The following is a 23103-nucleotide window of genomic DNA, read 5'->3' on the forward strand; positions in this document are numbered from 1 at the left end:
TTCAATCCCTGAAATGAAGGCCTGATAGATATCACTTAATAACCACATGATTTCTGGTTCAGTCTCACTGCATGGCACCTTGGGCAAATGTCTTCTACTATAGCCCCAGATTGACCATTACCTTGTGAGTGAAATTTGCTAGGTAGAAACTGTGCAGAAGCTCATTGTATACATATAGACATATGTATGTGTGTGTGTGTGCACGCACACACACACACGAATGTTTACATTCTATATGTTTTTGTATTACATCATTTGAGTAAAACAGTGATGTCATGTTTACATTCCTTGTAAACAATACATCCTGTAGCAGTGTGCTTTCAAACTGTGATGCCCAATAGAATGAAAAAAAAAAATCCCTTACTTGAAAAACAGGTAGCATAAAAGGTAACCAACCATAAATGCTATTTCAATAAGTCTTTATCCAGCCTATACAAGCAAGGGAAGTTAATGCAAAAACAAATGTAGTCTCCCAAAGAGATCACTAAAGATTGCAAACCTTAGAATTTGTAAAGTTTGTGCAAGCTATTATTGAGACTCCCTTATAAGCATAGAGAATATAGGCAATTTACTTCTTAAGTATAGTGACTGTTTTGGTGCTGTTGAATCAGACTAAGTTGTCATGTTCCTAATGGAGACTGTCTTTGAAGACTTTGTTCAATGACATGAAACACACCTTGCATAAGAAATGATGCCTAGTATATTCATATTATAGAAAGTGGGAAATTATTACAAGTAATTAACTTGCATAAAAAAAGTACTTCTCTAGTTATTGACTTTCTTTTACAATAATTACAGAAAATTCACACACAGTCATGAATTTGAAAATGATTAAAACACAAACCTCTTCTTTCTGTCTCTTTTTCTCTTCTTTTTTCTTCGCTCTGTCAGTTGTGCTTTCTTTGTGGCGGATTTTCACATGGAACTTGTCCTTCCAATTGCTACCATCAGTGAGATCTCCATAGTCATCTAAGGTGTCATACTAGGAAAAAGAAATTCATCATTTGTAAAGAGTGAATTTAATTAAAACACTGACCATGCACCTACTTACCACACAAACACTCATATTCCACCACACTACCCTTCATAGTTACTCAATGAACTATGCATATAGTCTCTCCAATAGTAATATGTTATATGCAGAACTTTCTGTATGTAAGACAGTGAGAACATAATAAGCTACCTATTATTTATTGTAAGAAGAAGCTGTTTCCAACTGATGACATATGAAGAGTATCAAAAATTGAGAATGTCATTAAAAGAAATAGTAAAACCATTTTTGAAAAGACATTTCTATAAAGAACAATATGCTTAGAGAAAAGATTTAAGAAATTATATTCATTATAGGAATTTAACTGAACAATGTATTTAGTTGTATATTTCAAAACTCTCCCTAAAAATAATAGTGTGGATTATAAATAAATTGGAATAAACAGTAAATAGATGTAATATATACTCTACCAGATTCTGTTTTCATTTATTTGAGTTAAGCATATAGACCCACTAACCTCTAGTTCTGAGCAATTTAAAGCATCTACTTGGCTTTTGTTGGTACATTCTAGTTTATTCAATCATTTCTTTCATATTTTCAACATCTAAGATCCAGAGTTCCTCCCATGATCCACCTCCCCAAATTTTCATACATTTCCACTTTCAGTCAGTTCAAAGATACTTATATTACAGTTACCGTACTTAACTTCCATATATTCATCTTCACCATCCACTTATTCCAGGGAAGGTCATGGGGAAAAGAGTCCTTGGACACCTGCTCTACAGAGTCCTATCAGAAGCAGCCATCATTATACATTCCAGTTGGCTTCCCAAGTATGACTAACTGAGACTATGGATATTATCCAACCATCTTACTCTTGATCTATATCCAAGTCTTCTGCTACTTGGCTTGCAGTTCTTTTCTGCTACTGTCTTGCAGTTTTTTCCTGTGACATTCTAACTCATGTCCATAGTATGAGGACTGTGACCTCTCAATGCAGAGATGCAGCAGTTTGACCTAGAGAAACATTCTGATTTCTGAGCTATGCACTTTTAAGTAATGTTACTCTGGAGATCCTCTAGAGCAGTGATTCCCAAGGTGGGGCGTACGCCCCACTGGTGGGGCCTGAGAAAATTCAGGTGGGGCGCAGGGCATAGACGTCGTAATAATTTTATCGATTTATTGGGTGTTATGCACTTTCAGTGCCTGTTGTTTCAATTCTCAAGCTATTTTTTTGTATTTTGAATACAATTTTTTAAATTTTGATTTTTTTCAATTGTAAATAGGCCCACATGTACTTGTAAATGTGAGTGGACATGGGAATAGGTGGGGCGTAAAAACTTTTGCTATGAAAAAGTGGGGCGCCGGGAAAAAAGGTTGGGAAACACTGCTCTAGAGGAATTCAATTTCAGCTGCATGTATTCGCCATCATGCTTCTTCAGCCATTACCTAACACTCTTGACCATAGGTGAGTATAGGCATAAAAACCAAACTGAAGAGAGTGAGTTTAGCTTTCTGCCAGCCTCTCCTCTTCTGAGGATTGAATACTAGAGCTGACACATTACTGTGCCAGCACATGTAATTTTAGCAGCTAATTCAGCCTTCTTCTTCTCATCATTCATGAATATGGCTCTGAGATACTTAAAAATTTCCCCACACATGCAGAGTGCACTGGGAAGACTTTCTTGAGCAGATCATTGCCACAGTCTTTGCAACACTAATTCTCACTCCTGCCTTGCAGCACTTGGCAGAAAACCCATTCAATGCATGCTGGAGACCACCTTCTGATGATCCAAGTAACACCAATGTTGTCTGGAAATAGCAGCCGACTGATCTTACACCCACCAAGTGTGAAAGCACTTTCACAACAGCCACACATCAATCCAGCTCATAAAAATTATGGAAAGGAGACATGACAACTTGTACCCCTGTTGAAATCTAGCACCTGCATTGAAAGGTTTTGACCTAGCACTATTTACCAGAACATGAACATCCTAATTTTTAAAAAGGGTGACAAAAGGGAATTTAGAATTAATAGACAACTTCTGGTTGCTGTGAAGTCCCTGTACAAATGCCATACTAAACTTAATATCTGTAATGTTGTGTTCCAAAGGTATTCATGTCTATATTAGAAATATTGTCAGGTAGCAGGAAGGTTTATCATCACAATTTAATTTTTTTTATAATTAAAAAAATCACCTCTGTCCATAGTTGCAAGGTGGTTGTTGATTTAACAGCCCTGTGATGAAAGGCATTCAAGTCATGGTAATCCTGTTTTTATATTGAATACATAACTACATTACTAAGGATACATATCTAATTTCTACTTTTAAGATGGTAAGGTGTGATTTGAGCATAATTTAGCTGCTACTTCCAGCTGGCTGAGTAACTGCATAGTCCACTCCTTTGGTTCATAGTTGAATGGGTTAAATGTATTCTAATGGCTATACAATGGTGTATTTGAGACCAAGTTTTCCCTTTCTACATGAACAAATATACAATGATGCTAACATAGGTGAATGAATGAGAAAACAAAAAACAGAATCCACAGAAAAGCATTTCAACAAAGGAATTACCCCTTAATGTTCAACACTTTCATATATCGTGAATAGCAGAGGAAACTGTACAACAGTAGTGGTGGTGGTGGTAATAGAGATACTGATTTTTTAAAATAGTGATGTTAATTTTTTGACACACTCAGTGTCAGATCTCAAGTTTGGACTATACAAAGTTTGGAGGGTCTTTGCTATAAAATTATACTAGAAGGACTCTCAAAAATTAAAAACACATATGCTTTTTAATTAAGAGTCCTCAGCAGATTGTGAGGCTCCAAGCTGTAGCATGACTGGCTTATCCCTGAATGCACAACCTAATTAGAGAGAGAGAGAGAGAGAGAGGAAGAAGATTATGGAGTTTACCAATTCTAAATGAATAAGACACCTAGACATAAATACTGAGGATTCTCAGTAATATCATGTGAGTTTTTCAGGTATATTTATATTCTAAGGGAAAACATATGTATGCACACATGTATACATACACATGTTAGTAGTTGTTAGTTTAAGTTATGAAATAATGTTAATTTTTACCTTTGAAAGTGTACCTTGATTGTAGTCATCTAAGGGACAAATTGTTTCATATAAATTTTCTTCATAGCGATCTGTAAAAAGTAACATTCCATTACAGAATTTATTATTAGGGTCAAGATTTATATAATTTATAAGCAATATTAAGATGAAAAAAAAAATATACTATTTATGTATGTGTATGTGAGAAAATATACCTTTAAATGCAAGTGTGCATAATTATGTATCATCACACAGTTATTGTTAAAAGCATATGTATAAACTTGCGTTTTGAAAGGAATAGGCTACTGTGGATTAAGTCAATCAAAGATCTAATTGATACTTATATATAACTTTAAAATACAACATTAGTGTAAAGTGAACTTAAGGTAAAATGAAGTAGCGAAGTAGATGCTATAAAGTATCTAGTGTTGTCATAGGTTGTTTTCCTTAACACCAACAATGTTGACTTAATCCTTTACCATTTACAGCGGCCATATCAGGCCAAAACATTCTGCCCATTTTATGCCCAAACTGGTTTAATCCAGCCTTTCACACCTACCCTACAATGTCATTCTAAAAAGAAACAAACACATCACTCAAATCTTGAAGCTATGAGATAATGCATGATTAATTCAAAACAATGTGAATAAATAAGCATTATATTTGATAGTAATCTGAATGCTAAAAAGTTAAAAACAAAAATGTTGAGAGAGTGAGCGAGAAGTTCTGCACAAACTCATTACAATAGAGAGTAATTTAACTGTCATTTAAGTGTGAATTGTTTTCCTGAAAATTTCTTCGATATTCATAACAGATAAACTAATCAACTGCTTTTACCAGAGCTTCTAAAATTGGTAGGCATACATAAACAGTATGTTAGATATCTCTAAAACGCTATGAGGAGTAGAATTTAAAGAAATGGATATAATTAACTATTTAATTGAACAAATAAACCACAACAGCTGATGTTATTAAACTAAATAGTTCTTTCAGATAATTGGTTCTGAATCTTAAAAGTGAAAATAGATCATTATATGCTAGACATACTGAGATTGAAGAGGTCACTGGCAATAACAAATGTTTTCTGATTTCTGTTTAGCAATTCTAAATCCATTTTTCACTGTTACAATGTGTAGGATATTTTCCATTCAGGGGAGTAAATTGTTTTTAGAGCTGAATGTCCTTCTTATTGCCAACCACTCAACCAAGCTGTCAGGCAAACTGAATCATCAGAATTATGTGCTTTATTTATGAGTAGGGAACAGAGCACTTGACTGCACAGTTATTACATTTGAAAATATACATTAGCTATGTGTTGCTGGCATACAAACAAAATTCATAAGTTGATATATATTTTTAGAGTTGTTTATTTTAGAGCAATGTAAAGAGTATCTTTATTAGATTGACAATAAAACATGTGTGTTAATATTGTTAGTACTATATATTATGAATATAATTACAAACTTAACTATTTAAGAAACAAGAATTAAATTACACAATTTAGAAAAGTAAAAACAAAACAATGGAACCTGCATAAAAACAATGCATAAGTCTAACAAAGCAGAACAAAAGTAGTATAAAGGCTCAGCTTGGCAACAAAATGAACAAGAAGCAAAAACAATAAACAAAGATATTTCCCAACAGTAAAAAGAAGCCCCCAATGAAAGAATATATATTAAAAAAATGACAAATTAAAAAGAAACATGCAATTTGCAGCAGTATATCACAGTAGCTAACTGTAAAGCAAATGGCTGAAACAGAAAGCATTAAGAAATGCTAATGATTAAATTCAATCACAGGAATGATATTTTGTAACATTGATATACTATTATAGCATGTGAGATAATGCTTGATATCTGCTTCAACAATAAATACTAGGCAGGGGGAGAAGAAAGACTGACTGTCTGACTGTAACCAGAAAAAAATAAGCATGCCATCTAATGGCCAAGCTAAAAAAAAAAAGACTAATATTAAAATGCAATTTTTTTACTTTGGAAACTATTGTTAATATTATTTTTCCTAAATTAGAATCAAAATAAAATTAAAACTTAATTTTAATTCAAATGAAAATGTTTTGTTGGGAAAAGACGTGAAATAATAGTGATCATTCTTATGAAACAACATTTTATCTTGTTTCATCATAAACTAGGGCAATGTTTATAAGAGAAAGCAATTAATCAATGGAACTGGTTGCAGATGATACTTATTTTATTGAACCATAAGTTGGATGAAAGTCAAAGCTGACCATGGTATGATTTAGACTCAACAAGGGGAGGGGGAATCTAAGTGTTTATCAAAAAAAAAAAAAGAAAAAAAAAGAAAAAAGAAAAAAAGAAGCCATTCAACTGTAAAAAAAAAAAAGTATCACTTACATTAATTTGGAAATTCTAAATTAATTAAAATGAAGAATGGGTCAATTTCTTCATGCATTTTTTCTTTCTTACTTATTGCCATGGTCAGTAGCATATTATTAAATACACAAGGTGTATGTATGAGAAAGAGAGAATCTTATATGAACATACTGAGAATGTTGAAATATAGCTAGACACCCATCTGTAACAACAAGAACCGAAACTGTTTTTATGGCAAAAATAGCTAGATTTTTTAAAAAATAAATAATTATCTTAATATAATAGATATAAAGAACTTGTTATTATTCAAAACAAAATAAAAAGGGAGTTATAATTCACAACATACATGGGGGAACGACAAAATGAAACAAATTTTTAAAAATACTTCAAACACTTGATAAAAACATGGACACAAAAGTAAAAATAATATTAAAATAGAGTTTATAAAGCGTGTCTGGACGTAACGAAAAAAACCACTAGCGCAATGATTGATGTGTATCCAACAAAACATGTTTGTTGGCAATAAACTGTTTAGTCGTACTTACGGGGAGGCGAGCCTACATTATCACTGTCTGATAAAGGTGGACTAACGATGCATGTACTGCTCTCCATTGTTGGAGAGCGACATTTCTTTTTAAAAGAACGAGGTTTCCTTCTAACGAGAAGCTCATCGCCTGTGCCCTCACTGCCATCAGAAGGCGACTGGCTGCGAACTGGCAGGAGAAGAAAACAGACACACATGAAACCTACCTGAAGAGCGACACATACAGGAATAAAAAAACAAAAAGGTATGGAAAACTAACAACTTGGGAAAATAGAACAACGAAATACTGATAACATAGACAGGCACTGGACACCCACACAAAGATACACTGAAGAAACACTTAGGAATGGACAAGTATAATCCATGCAAATACTAACTTTCTTTATAGATTAACTTATTCATCAACACAAGAATTAACAGAAATATTTAAGAAACAAAATTTAGTAAATGATTAATTAGAATGATTTACATTAGAGTGCACAGTAAAAATCTATATAAGATGACTATATCACAAAATAACCAGTCAATAATGGAGACAAAAAAAAAAACGTTATTTTTCAGAAATGTCTGAAACAGAACAACAATAAAATAAAACAGGTGATTAAGAACAAAAAGACAAACAGAAGCCAGGTGAGAGAGTTATAAAAATATAATTACCTGGTACCCACACTAAATCTGGCAGCCCATATAGTTTGTGTTTCTGTTTGTCTGTATTACCAAGCAAGATAAAGGCAGATATTTAATTAAACTCTAAGAGTTGGTAAAACGGCACAAGTTTTGTTAGTAACTTAAACAGACCAACTTAAACAGATACAAATAAGAAAAGAATTCCATCAATAGACATGTCTCTAAGAAGAAACAAAACCAACAAAAAATTCTTGTTAGAAAACCAGTTCTTATTAACCAGGATAAATTAAACACCAATATTTTAAGCCGGAAAAAAAAAATTGAAAATTAAACCACCCCTAAAATCTCAGCAATTCCTGACAGGTACATACTGAACACGATGTCCAGTACTGAATTATATTATTTTACAGACATCTATAGGCAGATCTGCCTCAATGGTTGAGTAAGCCAGAAAATTTCGCTATCAGAAATAAATGTTGAGGAATGGTAATGGGTTTAAGAGATTCAAACAGATAAAAAGTATAGTTAAAACATGAAACACAGTTAATGTGAATATTTAAAAAACAAACATTCTTTTTTGAATTGTCTGTAGATACTGCATTGAACTAACGATACTAAAGCAATGAAACACATTACACTATCTAATCGTTCATTTCTCATTCAAGAGTATTTTCAGTTGTAGACATTTAATGTGGATATAATTTTAAGCTATATTGACAGTATATTTTATGGTATGATGAACTGTTTGATGTCTTGTTTAATCATATTAGATATTAACATACACTAGTTTTATACCACTCCTCACACTTAATTCAGCAAGAAGATTTTAGTTTTGGGTATTTCTAAACAACAGTACTTCAAGCATTGTATCTGTATATACATATATATGTTAACAAATATAAATACATACATGTATATATGTACAGATATATATAAAGCACTCATGCCAGAGTCACATAGAAAGCACTTGAGTAAGTGCCACATAAAGCCAACAGGAGTGATGGAATGCTTGCTGTAACAACAGCTAAGGTTCCATCACACTTTGGCCTGCCACTTGATACGAATCACAGAGACTCAAAGTGCAGTACTTGTGCTGAACAAGCATTTATAACACTAACCCAATAACATACAAATGCATCTTTATGGTGACCTCATGTGTCATTCAATCTACTGAAAGCACTATATCAATGGGAGAGTGGCAATGTGTGCAGACCAAACCAGTAAGAAGGCTCATCTTCAAGTCAAAAACATTTCAAATTACCAAACAAATGGCCTGATCAAAACAGTGTAAGCCATACTTTTTTGTCTGACATCTTTAAATGATATAGAACTGCAATGGAATTGAACAGTCAATTGAGAAGTCATGGATAGAAAGTCAGAAATGCCACTCATGGGGAAGCACAAGATAGTAATTATCTGTAAAGATGGAGCAGTCACCTTTATGTGTATGTATGTACGATTATATATATATATGATTATATATATACCTATATACAGAGGCGCAGGAGTGGCTGCATAGTAAGTAGCTTGCTTACCAACCACATGGTTCCGGGTTCAGTCCCACCATGTGACACCTTGAGCAAATGTCTTCTACAAGAGCATCAGGCTGACCAAAGCCTTGTGAATGGATTTTGTAGTAGAAAACTAAAGGAAGCCTGTCGTATATATGTATCTGTGTTTGTCCCCCAACATCGCTTGACAACCAATGCTGGTGTGTTTATCTTCCAGTAACTTAGCATTTCGGCAAAAGGGACTGACAGAATAAGTATTAGGATTACAAAGAAAAAGTCCTGGGGTTGATTTGCTCAACTAAAGGCAGTGCTCAAGCATGGCCGCAGTCAAATGACTGAAACAAATAAAAAGAATATAAAATTATATATATATGTTGTTGTACTTGGGGATGGTCATATTGCCAGTTTAGCCAATAAATATATATATACATATAATTATATACTTATATAATTACATACATATGTATAATTATATCATCATCCTCCAGTGTTTTAAATCTAGCTCTTGTCCCCATTAATGGGGGTGGACGGATCTACCTCAATGACACAGCAAACTTGCGCCTATATAATTATATATATATATATATATATATATATATATATATATATATATATATATATATACACTTATAATATACACAATATAGATTGTAGCTCTGGTGCTATCCTAGCATAGAAATTAATGATATGCCTGTTGAAGTTGAAGTGGAGATAGATAATAGCAGACATGAACTTAACACACCTAATAGTAGTAGTAGGACTAATGATAATAGTGATGATATTAGTAATAATAATAACAACATGAACACCAATAATACTAATATTAATAGTAGTAATTCTCCTAGTTGCAATTGTAGAGTTAGATCCCACTGTCTATTATTAGGCCGATGTCTTACCCAGAATGTAATTTATAAATGTACAATCATAACAATAACTGGTAACTTTATATATATATATATTGGATGTTGGATTAATATGAAAAAACTTCTTTATAATCATTTTTCCTCTTTTAGACTTAAACATAAGGGTAATTGTATGTCATAATCAAGTAATACTGGGAACTTTTTAAACTTATATTACACCTCTCAGTTTATAATTAATATATAGTTAGCATGTTCCATAGCTTCAATATTCTTCTAGTAAATACCAAGTATCAGTCTTTATAGATACTACCTAATAAATAAATAATTTTAGTTTAAATGATTAAATTATTAAACAAATTCTATATAATCTTCTCTTCTCTTTTGATGATAATAAGGTATATATACTTCACCTTGGTTTTTAGTGATTAAACTATTTATTCCTTTCTATAACGTTCTACCCTACTGATCATATTATTACTTTTATAATAGCTTTTATGTAAGTAAACCTAATATTTGTATCCCTAGAAATTTATATTAGCTTATATATAACAGCACCGGTAACTTCACAACTTATAATATACCTCTTAGATTATAATTATTATATAGTTAGCATGTTCTATTGCCCCAGTATTCTTTTATTAAAAGCCAGTGATCAATTCTTCATAGATACCACCTAATAAGTAAATATTTAAGTATAATGAATAAATATTAAACTAATTCTATGTAATTTTTTTTCTCTCTCTATTGTAAATTTTGGTATATACTCAAAATTATTCAAAAATTTATCCTTTTTGGTTATAATATTTTCTTAATATTTTTTCTTGATAACTCTAAATTCTATCTTTATACACTATAAAAATATTGTTTAAATCATTCAACTATAGTACACCTTGATAAATAGTTCCTCTGTATTATCATCATTGGTTTTATTAGAGTCTTGCCCCCATAACTGGTAATTAACAGCTTGTTTTAAGATCTTCCTTTACCAAACCTCATTTTAGCCAGTTACTTTATACTATTTCTAAATAATCTTGACAAGTTTTATAACTATAACCACTGTGATTCTCTCAACTCCTTCATGCCCTTTCCTAACAGACACTGCTCTATAGTCTTAGATTTTGATATACAAAGATTTGATAAACAAGACTATAAATCAAAACTGACCCAAAAATCTGTGACAAGCTAGAACCCTAACAAGTTTCTTTTTTTTCCTGATGTCTTAGTAGCTTCTAAGCTGAAGTGAAAACAGCATGGACTTTGTCTTCTTACCCTCTTAGAGGATTTAAGTAAGATTATACAAATGTGTCCGACTGACTAAATTAATTCTATTTATTTATGCAGCTGAGGATAGCTCTGCATTTAAATTGATGTAATGATTGCATTGTTCCATTAAATAGAGCTGCTTGAAACAGTTGTACTGCATCACCTCTGGATATCTTGTTGCTTGTTTTGATATAATTATATACACATACATACACAAGCACACACACACACACATATATATATATATATGCATAATTATATATCATTATCATCATCGTTTAACGTCCGCTTTCCATGCTAGCATGGGTTGGACGATTTGACTGAGGACTGGTGAACCAGATGGCTACATCAGGCTCCAATCTGATTTGGCAGAGTTTCTACAGCTGGATGCCCTTCCTTACGCCAAATGGAAACACCTACCATAATAATTTTGAAATATCTATAAAACTGTCAAAAGCTTCTTTATTTTTGTGTTTTATGATTTGTGTTGCTTAATTTGTTTTACTAATGTTGTTGTTTCTTTTCAGACATCATCAGAAAAAGGTAATAAAAATTCACTAAATTGACAGATCTGTCAGACTTTCAAAGAGGTCAATTTAACGGTGTTCGTATGGCAGGCACTAGCATAACAAAAACGGCCAAAATGTTTGGTGTATCAAGAAGTACTGTCTTGAAAGTAATGGCACCCTTTCAGAAAGAGGGAAAAACCTTCTTGTCGTAACAAAATTCTGGAAGAAAACCAAAACTTTCAAATAGGGATCGTTGGACACTTGCGCAAATTGTTAGAAAGGATCATAAAAGTACAGCTCCCAAAGTTACTGCAGAGCTTAATGACCACCTCGAGAACCCAGTTTCCACAAAAACTGTTCATCAGGAGCTGCACAAAGCCAAATTTCAAGTGAGGGTTGCAATCAGAAAATCACTACTTTCAAAAACAAATGTTGCAAAGCGTTTAGAGTGGATGAAAAACCAACAGAATTGGTCCCTAGAACAGTGGAAGAATGTTATTTTCTCGGACAAGTCATCCTTCGCCTTATTTCCGACCATGGGTAGAGTATAGATGAAGAGACAGCCGAAAGATTTGACCCAGACTGACTTCTTCCAACTATAAAACATGGAGGAGGATCTGTGATGATCTGGGGGATGGGAGGCTATATCTTAGAAATCCGTTGGCCCAAGGGTTTCCCTTCATGGCAGAATTAATAGTCAAAACTATTTAAGTATTTTAACTAAAAAATTCATCCTATGGTTGCGGAACTGTTTCTGGAGGGAAAGTTGTTACTGAATGGCACAAGGAACATTCTAGTGAAGTTGAACTTCTTATCTGGCCACCACAGAACCCAGATCTCAATATCATTAAACATTTATGGTGCATTTTAGAAAAAGAAGTAAGGATTCGATACCCTGCACCATTGTCACTACAAGAACTGAAGACTATTTTAGCTGAAGAATGGACAAAAATTCCTTTGGAAACAATTCAAACTTTGCATGAGTCAATACCTCATAGAATTCAAACCACAGCTACTGCCAAAGGTGGTGCTAAACCATATTAAAATAAATTTGCATGAAATTTTAAGGTGTTTCAATTATTTTGTCCAACCCATGTATATCTTGTGTGTGTGTATATATATATATATATATATATATATATATATATATATATATATATATATATATATATATATAGACACACACACATATATATATATACACATACACACATACAATTATATACATATAATTCATCATCATCATCATCATTTAACGTCCGATTAACATGCTAGCATGGGTTGGATGATTTGACTGAGGACTGGTGGACCAGGTGGTTACACCAGGCTCCAATCTGATTTGGCAGAGTTTCTACAGCTGGATGCCCTTCCTAACACCAACCACTCCGAGAGTGTAGTGGGTGCTTTTATGTGCCACTGGCACGAAGGCCAGTCAGGCGGTACTGGCAATGGCCATGCTCGAAATGGTGTATTTTACGTGCCACCTGCAAAGGAGCCAGTCCAGCGGCACTGGCAACGATCTCACTCGAATGTCTTTTCACGTGCCAGGAAGGCAACGTTGGTAACGATCATGCTCAAATGGTGCTATTTATGTGCTACCGGCACGGAAGCCAGATAGCTGTTCTGGCAACGATCACGCTCGGACTGTGCTCTTAGTGCTCCACTGGTACAGGTAACATCACGATTTCGCTTGCCCCAACAGGTCTTCGCAAGGGTGTGGCACTTTTTCACACAGCTATCCTCATCCATTCTCACCACATGTCCATACCAGCGCGATCGTCTCTCTTGCACACCACAACTGATGCTTCTTAGGTTCAACTTTTCTCTCAAGATACTTACACTCTGTCGGGTATGCACACTAACATTACTCATCCATCGGAGCATACTGGCTTCATTCCTTGTGAGCTTACGCATGTCCTCAGCAGTCACGGCCCATGTTTCACTGCCATGTAGCATGGCTGTTCGTACACATGCGTCATACAGTCTGCCTCTTACTCTGAGTGAGAGTCCCTTTGTCGCCAGCAGAGGTAAGAACTGTCTGAACTTTGCCCAGGCTATTCTTATTCTAGCAGCTACACTTTCAGCGCACCCAACCCAACTACTAACTTGGTCACCCAGATATTGGAAGCTATCAACTACGTCTAGTTTTTCTCCCTGGAATGAGTCAGAAGGTGTTTTCTGCACATTTTCAGTGTTTATTGCACCTGAACATCTGCCACATATAAAAACTAACTTCCTAGTTAACCTGCCTTTGATATTGCTGCACCTCTTATGTGTCCATAGCTTGCACTGGGTACATCTTATAGAGTTTCTATCTACACCTTTTCTATAGATTGAGCAGGGCCATCTACCTGAAGGGGTTTGTGTTTTGTCTACCTTCCTACTTATTAGGACTTTGGTTTTAGCTAGGTTGACTCTAAGGCCCTTCGATTCTAGTCCCTGCTTCCACACCTGAAACTTCTCTAGTTCTGATAGTGACTCAGCAATTAGTGCAAGGTCATCATATATATTGGAGCCTGGTGCAACCATCTGGTTTGCCAGTACTCAGTCAAATCGTCCAACCCATGCTATGAATTCATTCAATCCTATATGCTTATGAGACAATACATTGACACCTTGGATGTCATAATGGAAAACTATTGCGGCAACGTTGATAAGGATAGAGAAAAGGAAACAAAACCCAGTGGTCTCTCTGATCCAGTGGTTTCTCAAAAGAATACATCCCCCACCCCTGTGGACAACCAGACAGAAAAGGATAGGGGATCCAAGGAAGCAGCAACCAGAAGCCTCTTTGTGCCAGTGGTCCTACAAAGGAACGGAATCCTCACTCCATTAGACAACCAGAGGAAAGAAATTCCCACCACAAGAAAGAACAGAACACGAACACAAACATAAAGAAAAAAAAAGGAGAAAAAGGAAAATACAAAAATGAAATAACCAAAATTGAAACCCCAACCCACCAAACAAAAAACAGAAAACCCCATGGAGGATCCAATGCAATCCAAAACAATAGAGGAGAGAAGAAATTTGGAGGGCACTCAAGGACCTGCAAATTTCTACCTGTAAGGCAAATATTGGCATGGGGAAGATAGCAAAAACTGCCGGTTTTCTCACCCGAGACCCCACCAAAACTACAGAGGCTTTAAGGAGAAAAACTTCCCTGAGGAAAGATACTAATTGTCTCCAAAAAAAAATATACAAAAGAAGTGTGCTCTTCAGAGGTTATGTGCAAGGCAGCAGCTGGGCAAGAGTCTTTTTTGTGCATGGCACAAAAGATTGTGCAGCAGCTGACCTGGCTACACCAAGCGCAAACAAAGAACCTTGCCCACCACAGTCAACAGACACACGATGGCCTCTCTTAACTCCTGCACAGTTGTTATGTCAATATTTTTACTAAATATTGGGGGCCTGTTGCATCATAATAAATGCAAAATTTTTTTCCTGAGAGACCTTGCTGCATGCAATCAAGCCCTATGCATAACACTCATGGAAACTCACCTCAGCCCTGATATAGACGATGCAGAAGTACACGTACCAAAATATGCCATACTGCAAACAGACAGAGGGGAAAGGAGCCATGGTGGAGTTGCTGCATACATCTGTGATGACCTCACACTCCAGATGTTACTGTCATACTCAAATTCAGTATGTGACATTTTAACTGTATACATAAGACAACACAATATAGTCATATGCAATACATATTGCTCACTGGATGCTCCAAACCACATAGGCAAGTTTGAAGACTGCCTCACAAGAATTAAAGAAATCCTCATGAAAATGGAACACCATGTGAGCATATTTCTTATGGGTGATTTCAAATTCGTCAACGTTAAATGGCCTGAAGACCTCTCAGGAATGACTCATTGCAAACAAGCACAGCTGGAGTCCCTGCTCAACCTCACCAATGCCCTATTCATGGAGCAAGTCGTACTCAGACCAACTAGGGCAAATAACATTTTGAATCTCTGCTTCATGAACAATATGGACATTGTTCATGATGTGAAAGTGACGCCGACATTAGCCTCGGATCACAACATAATAGAGCTATGTTTGGGCTGAAAGTAGCCAGAGACATCTATGTATATATAAAATTGAGAATGTCTGTGTGTGTGTGTCTGTGTGAATCCCTAAAACTCCAGAACTACACAACCAATTTCATTCAAATTTTACACATGCCTTACTTAGGGTCCTAGTTGTGTTTTAGTCAAAATTTTTTTAACTTCTTGCATACTTCCAACACACAGCAAAATCATATCTCCTCCACTATTTAAGTATTATGTGTCAAAAGTGAAACAAAAACACTCATGTCATTCGAACCGGAATCTCAAAAACATTGTTATTATTAAATTTATGCTTTTCTAATCAATTTGGAGATATTTGCTATCGAGTTGCAGATTTTTAACAATGCATTTGGTGATTATTTGCTTTATTTCTCAGGCAAAATTTACAACTTAGAATAAAAGAATAAAATTATTATTTCATTCAAAAATTGATGAGCTTTGTTTTTAGTGATGACTTGAAATGGTAAATATTTTTTCTAACTGTATTTGCTTGAAAAAACATACTTTTCTTTATATTAAGCAATTCATTATAATTACTTTTACGATGTGCCTAAATAAAAACCATCGTTATAGATCAGCATTTCTCAACCTTTTTCGCGATTTGGCTTCCCTTGGACATTGAAAAAATTTATTTCGGCTCCCCTGTGTTGATGAAAAATTAAATCCAGCTTCCCATGTATCTGAGATAGACTGGCCGGCCCATGACAAATCTGACAAAAGGGGGGACCCGCAGAACTACCAGCTCACGAACTGCATCTGAAAGTTGGCGCACCAATCATGCTGCTAAGGAATTTAGATGCTCCAATAATGTGCAATGGTATGCGGATGATTATCAAAAAATTGTGCTCCCGAGTTCTGTAGGCAACAATCTTGAATGAACCGGCTGCTGGCTAAGACATACTTATAACTCCTATGTCCCTTACCCACTCCGATACGACCTACAAGTTTAAACAGATGCAATTTCCCATGACAATGAATAAGGCGCAGGGACAATCAGTGCAAGCGGTTGGTTTGAATCCGACAGAGCAAGTATTCTCACACACATAACTGTACGTTGGCTGTCCCTATGGTCTTTCTATTTGTGCACCCGAGGGAAGGACGAAGAATGTTGTCTACCAAGAGGCACTCCAATTATAACAATGGCAACTTCAACTGCTCCAATTTCAACTCCGCAATTTTTTCATCGTCCTGCCAGCCCACGTAAGTCCAGTCTTGCTTTGCTCACCTTACTAATTCACCATGACATTCTTTTTTTTCTACCAAGATCCGTCACCCAAACACCACTTTGTATCCACTTCTTCCTCTTTTTTATGTCTTTGTTTCTCTCTTCGCGTTGCTCTCTGACCGGGTGAAACCGGGCTTAGCTGCTAGTAGAGCCTAAAGGAAGCACTCAAAATCTCTCCAATCTGAACTTCTACAAAGCAGACTGGCTGAAATGTCTCTCCACACCAGACACTAGAATGAAACTAGAATATTTCATGTCTGTTGTGCAAGCCATATGCCAGAAGTATGTCCCAGAGCACAAGGCCAAAACAAATAGGAACAAGATTCCAAGGGAGAGGAGGATCCTCATGAGATGACGGATGAAGGTTGCAAATCGCCTCAACCAACATGCCAAAAGAAGCGAAAGGTCCTGCCTAAAAACAACACTGATGGAGATTGAAAAAAGCCTGCAACAATCTTGTGAGAGAGAGAGCAGACAAAGAAGCCTGGGTTATAAAAAACATTAAGTCAAACCCAAAGGCCTTCGTTCATTACGTGAAAGAAACAGCCCCAGTACGCTGCAAGATAGGACCCCTCTTCCATTGGGATGGCTCCCTCGCAGATAGTCCAACCAGGATCAGTGAGGTGCTGAATGACCAGTTCAAAAGTGTCTTTACCACTCCGTTGGAACACAGACAAGTGAACAAACCAGTGGACTTCTTAGCCGCCTCACTTATAAACAGCGAGGCAGTTACAATGGAATACATTGACATTAGTGAAGAAGATATACTACTAGCCATAGATGAGGTGGACGCAACCTCAACTGCCAGTCCTGATGGTTTCCAAGCAATCCTCCTCAAATTGTGTAAGCATGCCCTGGCAAAACCCTTCCAGATTCTCTTCCAGAGCTTTCTTGCAAATGACAGACTGCCAAGCAAGCTGAAGGAGGGAATAATATACCCAATCCATAAAGAGGGAAGCAGAGCAGATGCCAAAAACTATAGGCCTATCTCTCTGACTTCACACATCAGCACAGTAATGGAAAGGATAGTCAGAGGGAAACTAATCATATTCCTTTGAAGAAAATAATTTGCTGAGTGATACCCAGCATGGCTTTTGACCATGTAGGAGCTGCATGACCCAGCTCTTACAACATTATGACTGGGTGTTAAGGCAGTTACTCAACAACTCAAATGTTGACATAATATACCTTGATTTTGCAAAAGCTTTTCATAAAGTGGATCATAGTATGATATGCCACAAACTATGTGATCTCGGCATAGCTGGAAAATTTGGAGAGTGGCTACATGACTTTCTGAAAGATAGAAGTCAGACAGTAGTGGCCAATGGAGCCAGCTCAATGAAAAGACAAATAGTGAGTGGTTTTCCACAGGGCACTGTCTTGGGACCACTGCTTTTCATAGTGGCCCTCTCATATATACCCTCAACTGCCCAGATAGCCACCCTTGTTACCTACACAAATGATATGAAAGTCTCACAGAAAATACAGAACCCCAACAATGTTGCACATCTGCAGTTTAATGCTGAAACATTCCAAGCCCTGCGCTACCAGCATCCAAAACTGAATATGAAACTTACAGGATCCACTAGTCCACAGGGAATTACTATCTCAGAGCCTAAATCAGTGAGGGACCTAGGTATCGACATGAGCGCTGATACCTCTTTCGAAGTGCACATTATCAGGATGGAGACTAAGTGCAGATGACTGGCTGGATGGATCCTAAGAACATTCAGAACCAGAGAAAAGGAAACCATAATCTGGCTTTGCGTAGCTCTCGGCGAACAGTTTCTATGGAAACTGGGTTCACTAGGTGGTCATTAAGCTCTGCAGTAATTTTGGGATCTGTACTTTTGTGATCCTTTCTAACAATTCGTATAAGAGTTCGATGGTTCCTATCTGAAAGTTTTGGTTTTCTTTCAGAGTTTTGTTTCAACGAGATTTCTCCCTCTTTCTCAAAGGCTGTCATTACTTTCGAGACAGTACTTCTTGATACACAAAACATTTTGGTTGTTTTTGTTATGCTAGTGGCTGCCATATGAGCACCAACAATTTGACCGCTTTTAAAGTTTGATAGATATGTCATTCTAAGGAATTTTAATTACCTTTTTCTGATGATATCTGAAAAGAAACAGCAATTTTAGCCAAACATATCAAGCAACACTAACTATAAATCAAAAAAAGATAAAAATAAACAAGCATTAGATGGTTTTATAGATATTTCAAAATTATGATGTTAGGTGTTTCCATTATTTTGTCCAACCCCTGTATAATCATATTATATATATATATATATATATATATATATATATATATATATACACACACACACATATATATATACACATATATAGAATCATATATATATATGATACATATGAAATATGTCACAGAGAAGGGATCCAATACACACAAAAACATCATTCCTTGAGGCAGGAGAATACAAATGTGGCAGAGAATAAAGATCTCGAATCGTTTAAACGAATACCTTAATGACAGGGTGAAATTTCACCTGACAGAGGAACTGTTCAAGATAGAAAATAAACTCAAAATCTCCCACGAAAAAGGAGAAGAAAGAGAAACCTGGGCAGTCAAAAATATAAAAAGAAATCCTAAAACCTTCTACATGTTAGTAAAGGTGTCTGCCTCAGAACTCTACAAGAAAGGGTCACTATGTGGTAAAAATGGCTCACTGACTGCAGACTCGGGGAAGATAAGTGAAGCACTAAACAAACAATTCCAAAGTGTTTTCACTTCTCCACTGGAAAATATGCAAATAAACAAGCCGAAGGAGTTTGTCAATGTAAGGAATCTATTCGGAAAAGAGGCAACCATTGACATAACAGAAGAGGAGGTAATATCGGCCATTGATGAGATGAGATCAAGCTCAGCAACAGGCCTAGATGGACTCCCAGCTGTTCCCTTAAAGACATGTAAAAAGGCTCTTGCAAAGCCACTGCAGATATTCTTTCAGAGTTTCCTTGCATGTGGTAAACCTCCCAACATGCTAAAAGAGGGTATAATATGTATGTATGTGTATGTCAGTGTATATGTATGTAAAATGTATGTGTGTGTGTGTGTGTGTGTGTGTGTGTGTGTGTGTGTATATATATATATATATATGATAATAAAAAATAGTTTCATTTTGACTTACTAAATAAATTTAATAACCAAAATAATAATTATTATAGTATTGTATGGTTTATAAATAGTATTCTTTTTACAACAATGTTGCTTCTTACTTCTAAAAGTATTGATAAAGTTTAGATCTACACCATATATGGTCCCGCATTTTGTAAATAATAATATAGATTAGTTCATAGGGAACATTGCTTGTTGCTTATTTGGTTTGTATCGATGTTTTCTGTTGATTCACTAAACTCTCCCTTCCATGGTGTGTGAATAATAATTTCTTAAAGTAAATTCAAATCTGGTTACCCCTAAAAAATGAGTGAATTCGATTTCCATTGCTGTAGCCTAAAATATAATAATTATGGAATCCTCCCTGCAATAGATTAAGTAAACAAAGAGAGAAATTTTCATTAGGTGTCTATTCATACCTACTACGTAATTATCCCTACGAGAAAATAATAAGTATAGGTTATAGTTAATTTAAATAATTAATTTTTATACCAACTAATTTAAATAGATAAAAGATTTGTTGCATTGAAAATGTAATTGTTTATATATTTTTTGTTGCAGTTACACGTAGGAGAAGACTTAAATACTTAATTATATACATTTATGTACACACACACATATTATTATTGTATGTTGTGATGACAAGAGACTATCTTGAACATAAAAGGGTTTCAACTGGTATGTATATGAGATACAATAAAGTGAATTTTGATGATTGTGGATTGAACTTACTTGATTGTATCATCCATTAAAATCTTTTTGCTTTTTTTTAATTGTAATAGATGTAAGATTGAATAATTAATGCTCACACTCATAACACAGACATTTGAATTAATTTTTACAATCTAGCCGTCCTTTACAGACAGAATTTCATCTTCCTGAACCGATTTATCCTGAAGTGGCTTACATATAATTGAACTGTGATTATGTATATCAGAAAACATATATATATAAGCCAAAACAATTTGTTGAACTTTTACCGTTTTTTTAATTATTTATATAATGTTATGTTACGTTTTATGTTATATATTATATTCACAGTATCTAATGTAATATTGTAATATAAATAAATTATTGAATGTTAATAGAATATCGGTATGTTTAATTTATCCTTTATATATATATAATATACAATCATATATAATTTAAATTATCAGAAAATGGAAAAAACTTCTGATCAACAAACAAATTGGACCACATCTGTAGATTATTCTTTAATACAAAACATGACATAACATATCTCTTATATCTATATTACTGTTCCAGCCATTTGACTGCAGCAATGCTGGAGCACCACCTTTTAGTCAAACAAATTAAACCCCCATGACATCATGACTAATACTCCATGAACACTATAAAGGCTGTAAGATTTGACAGGGACAGCTGCAACAGAGATTATAAAGCTACGGGAAGCAGGCAGGGACACAGCATATGTTCTCACTACATCTGCATGCTCAAGTATCCAACAACTGATGAACAGGGCTTCCAGCTCAATTCAGACGGCTACATGAAACTGCTGGGGGTTGTGGTCAATTCCTGGTTAGAGTCAGTTGCTGATGGAAGGCCACAGGTGTGTCAGCAGGATCCAGCTGTTTGTCATATGTATAGAAAGAGCCAGAAGAGAAATTCTGATTTCAGCTCCAATTTCTGGCTGAGGAGATGTTTAAAGATCTACCCGGGACACAATGGGGAACACATGTACCAGGTTCTGGAGTTGTTTTGAGGTTATGGTGGAAGCTAAGGGCAGCTATTTTGAGTAAACTTTTATCTCCCAGCCATAATCTAGTTGATATTTTGAAATACTTTAATTTATGGATGGGATGTTATGTTTTCTTTTTATACAAAGTGTCAAATTAAGCTTGGACAACCTGTCTGTGTATATGTGTTTGTATGTGTGCATATATGAGAAATTATGATAAACTCAAGTTTATTTCATTTCTTCATATGTACATTTCCCCGTCGTAGTTGTTTGGAACTCTACATTGGATGTTCCAAACTAAAGTCTCTTTAGTTCTCTGTAATATAATGCAATAGTGTTCCCTGATAGTCCACTGTGGTTAAGTATCCAATAGTAATCAGAATATCCAATGATATAAACTTGTGTTTATCATAATTTCTCCAACATTTGCTCTGTATATAAATGCTAGTAATACTAGTAAGTATACTAGTAGCTAAACCACTATACTAGAAGCAGACTGGGTGATGATAATCTATGTGGAGCTCTAAACTCAACAGCAGCAGTTGTACAGTTGTCTATATACATAAGATAGACTGTGTATGTATATCAATATGTGTGTGTGTGTGTGTGTGTGTATACATATGTGCACACAGAGGAATATGTGTATGTTTGTGCATATACACATTGTGCTTAAAGTATAATAGATTGGAAATATCACTGATGACATTTTCTATGTCACACACGCAACACACAGAGGTGTGTGCACAGATTCATCTAATGTCTTAATTTCATAAACATATGCAACAAACAATATTTAAACAATAAAAGTACACTCTCCATGAGATTAAAAGGTTACAGATGAAACAAAGTTACAAGAAGTAAGTTAGAATAATCAATGAGTACAAAGGAAGAAGAAACAGAGACAAGCTACTACAATGTACAGCACATTGAACGTTAGCCACATCATGAAATACAAATGTTTCAGTATCCCAGCCGTCTAATGCAACCACATGTAAGAGTCACTGTTGGAATTTATTACATGTTATTACATCTATGTATTATCACATTTGAAGTGGAGCAGATGAAGTTGCAGTTGGCTGCAGTTATCTTCAATGTACATTAACAAAGGACCATATATAGAAGTGTATACTTTTTAACAATAAGAACTACAACACTATATAGAAAAAGGAAAAATACAAAAGACATGAAACATTACAAGTTAATAAGAAACAAAGTTCCCAGGTAGGAAAGAAAAACAGAAAATGGTTTAT

General features: G+C 35.1%; 1 protein-coding gene across 50 annotated transcripts in view; it reads right to left on the reverse strand.

Annotated features, from left to right (window-relative positions):
* LOC106878372 (rho GTPase-activating protein 190) overlaps nt 1-23103 on the reverse strand; it is a 342913-nt gene that overhangs the window by 24990 nt on the left and 294820 nt on the right. For 35 of the 50 annotated variants that reach the window (XM_089353931.1, XM_089353914.1, XM_089353929.1 and 32 more), the window contains 2 exons: nt 4081-4151; nt 845-982 (listed from right to left, as the gene is read on the reverse strand). In XM_089353931.1, coding sequence (XP_089210057.1) covers nt 845-982; nt 4081-4151 — 209 coding nt within the window. Of the gene's footprint in view, nt 1-844; nt 983-4080; nt 4152-6955; nt 7124-7611; nt 7663-23103 lie in introns of all 50 variants that reach the window. The other 15 variants (XM_089353908.1, XM_089353896.1, XM_089353888.1 and 12 more) reach the window with 1 other exon arrangement.

Source organism: Octopus bimaculoides, chromosome 6 (assembly GCF_046866305.1).
Source record: "Octopus bimaculoides isolate indiv1 chromosome 6, ASM4686630v1, whole genome shotgun sequence".
Classification (NCBI taxonomy): Eukaryota; Metazoa; Mollusca; class Cephalopoda; order Octopoda; family Octopodidae; genus Octopus; species Octopus bimaculoides.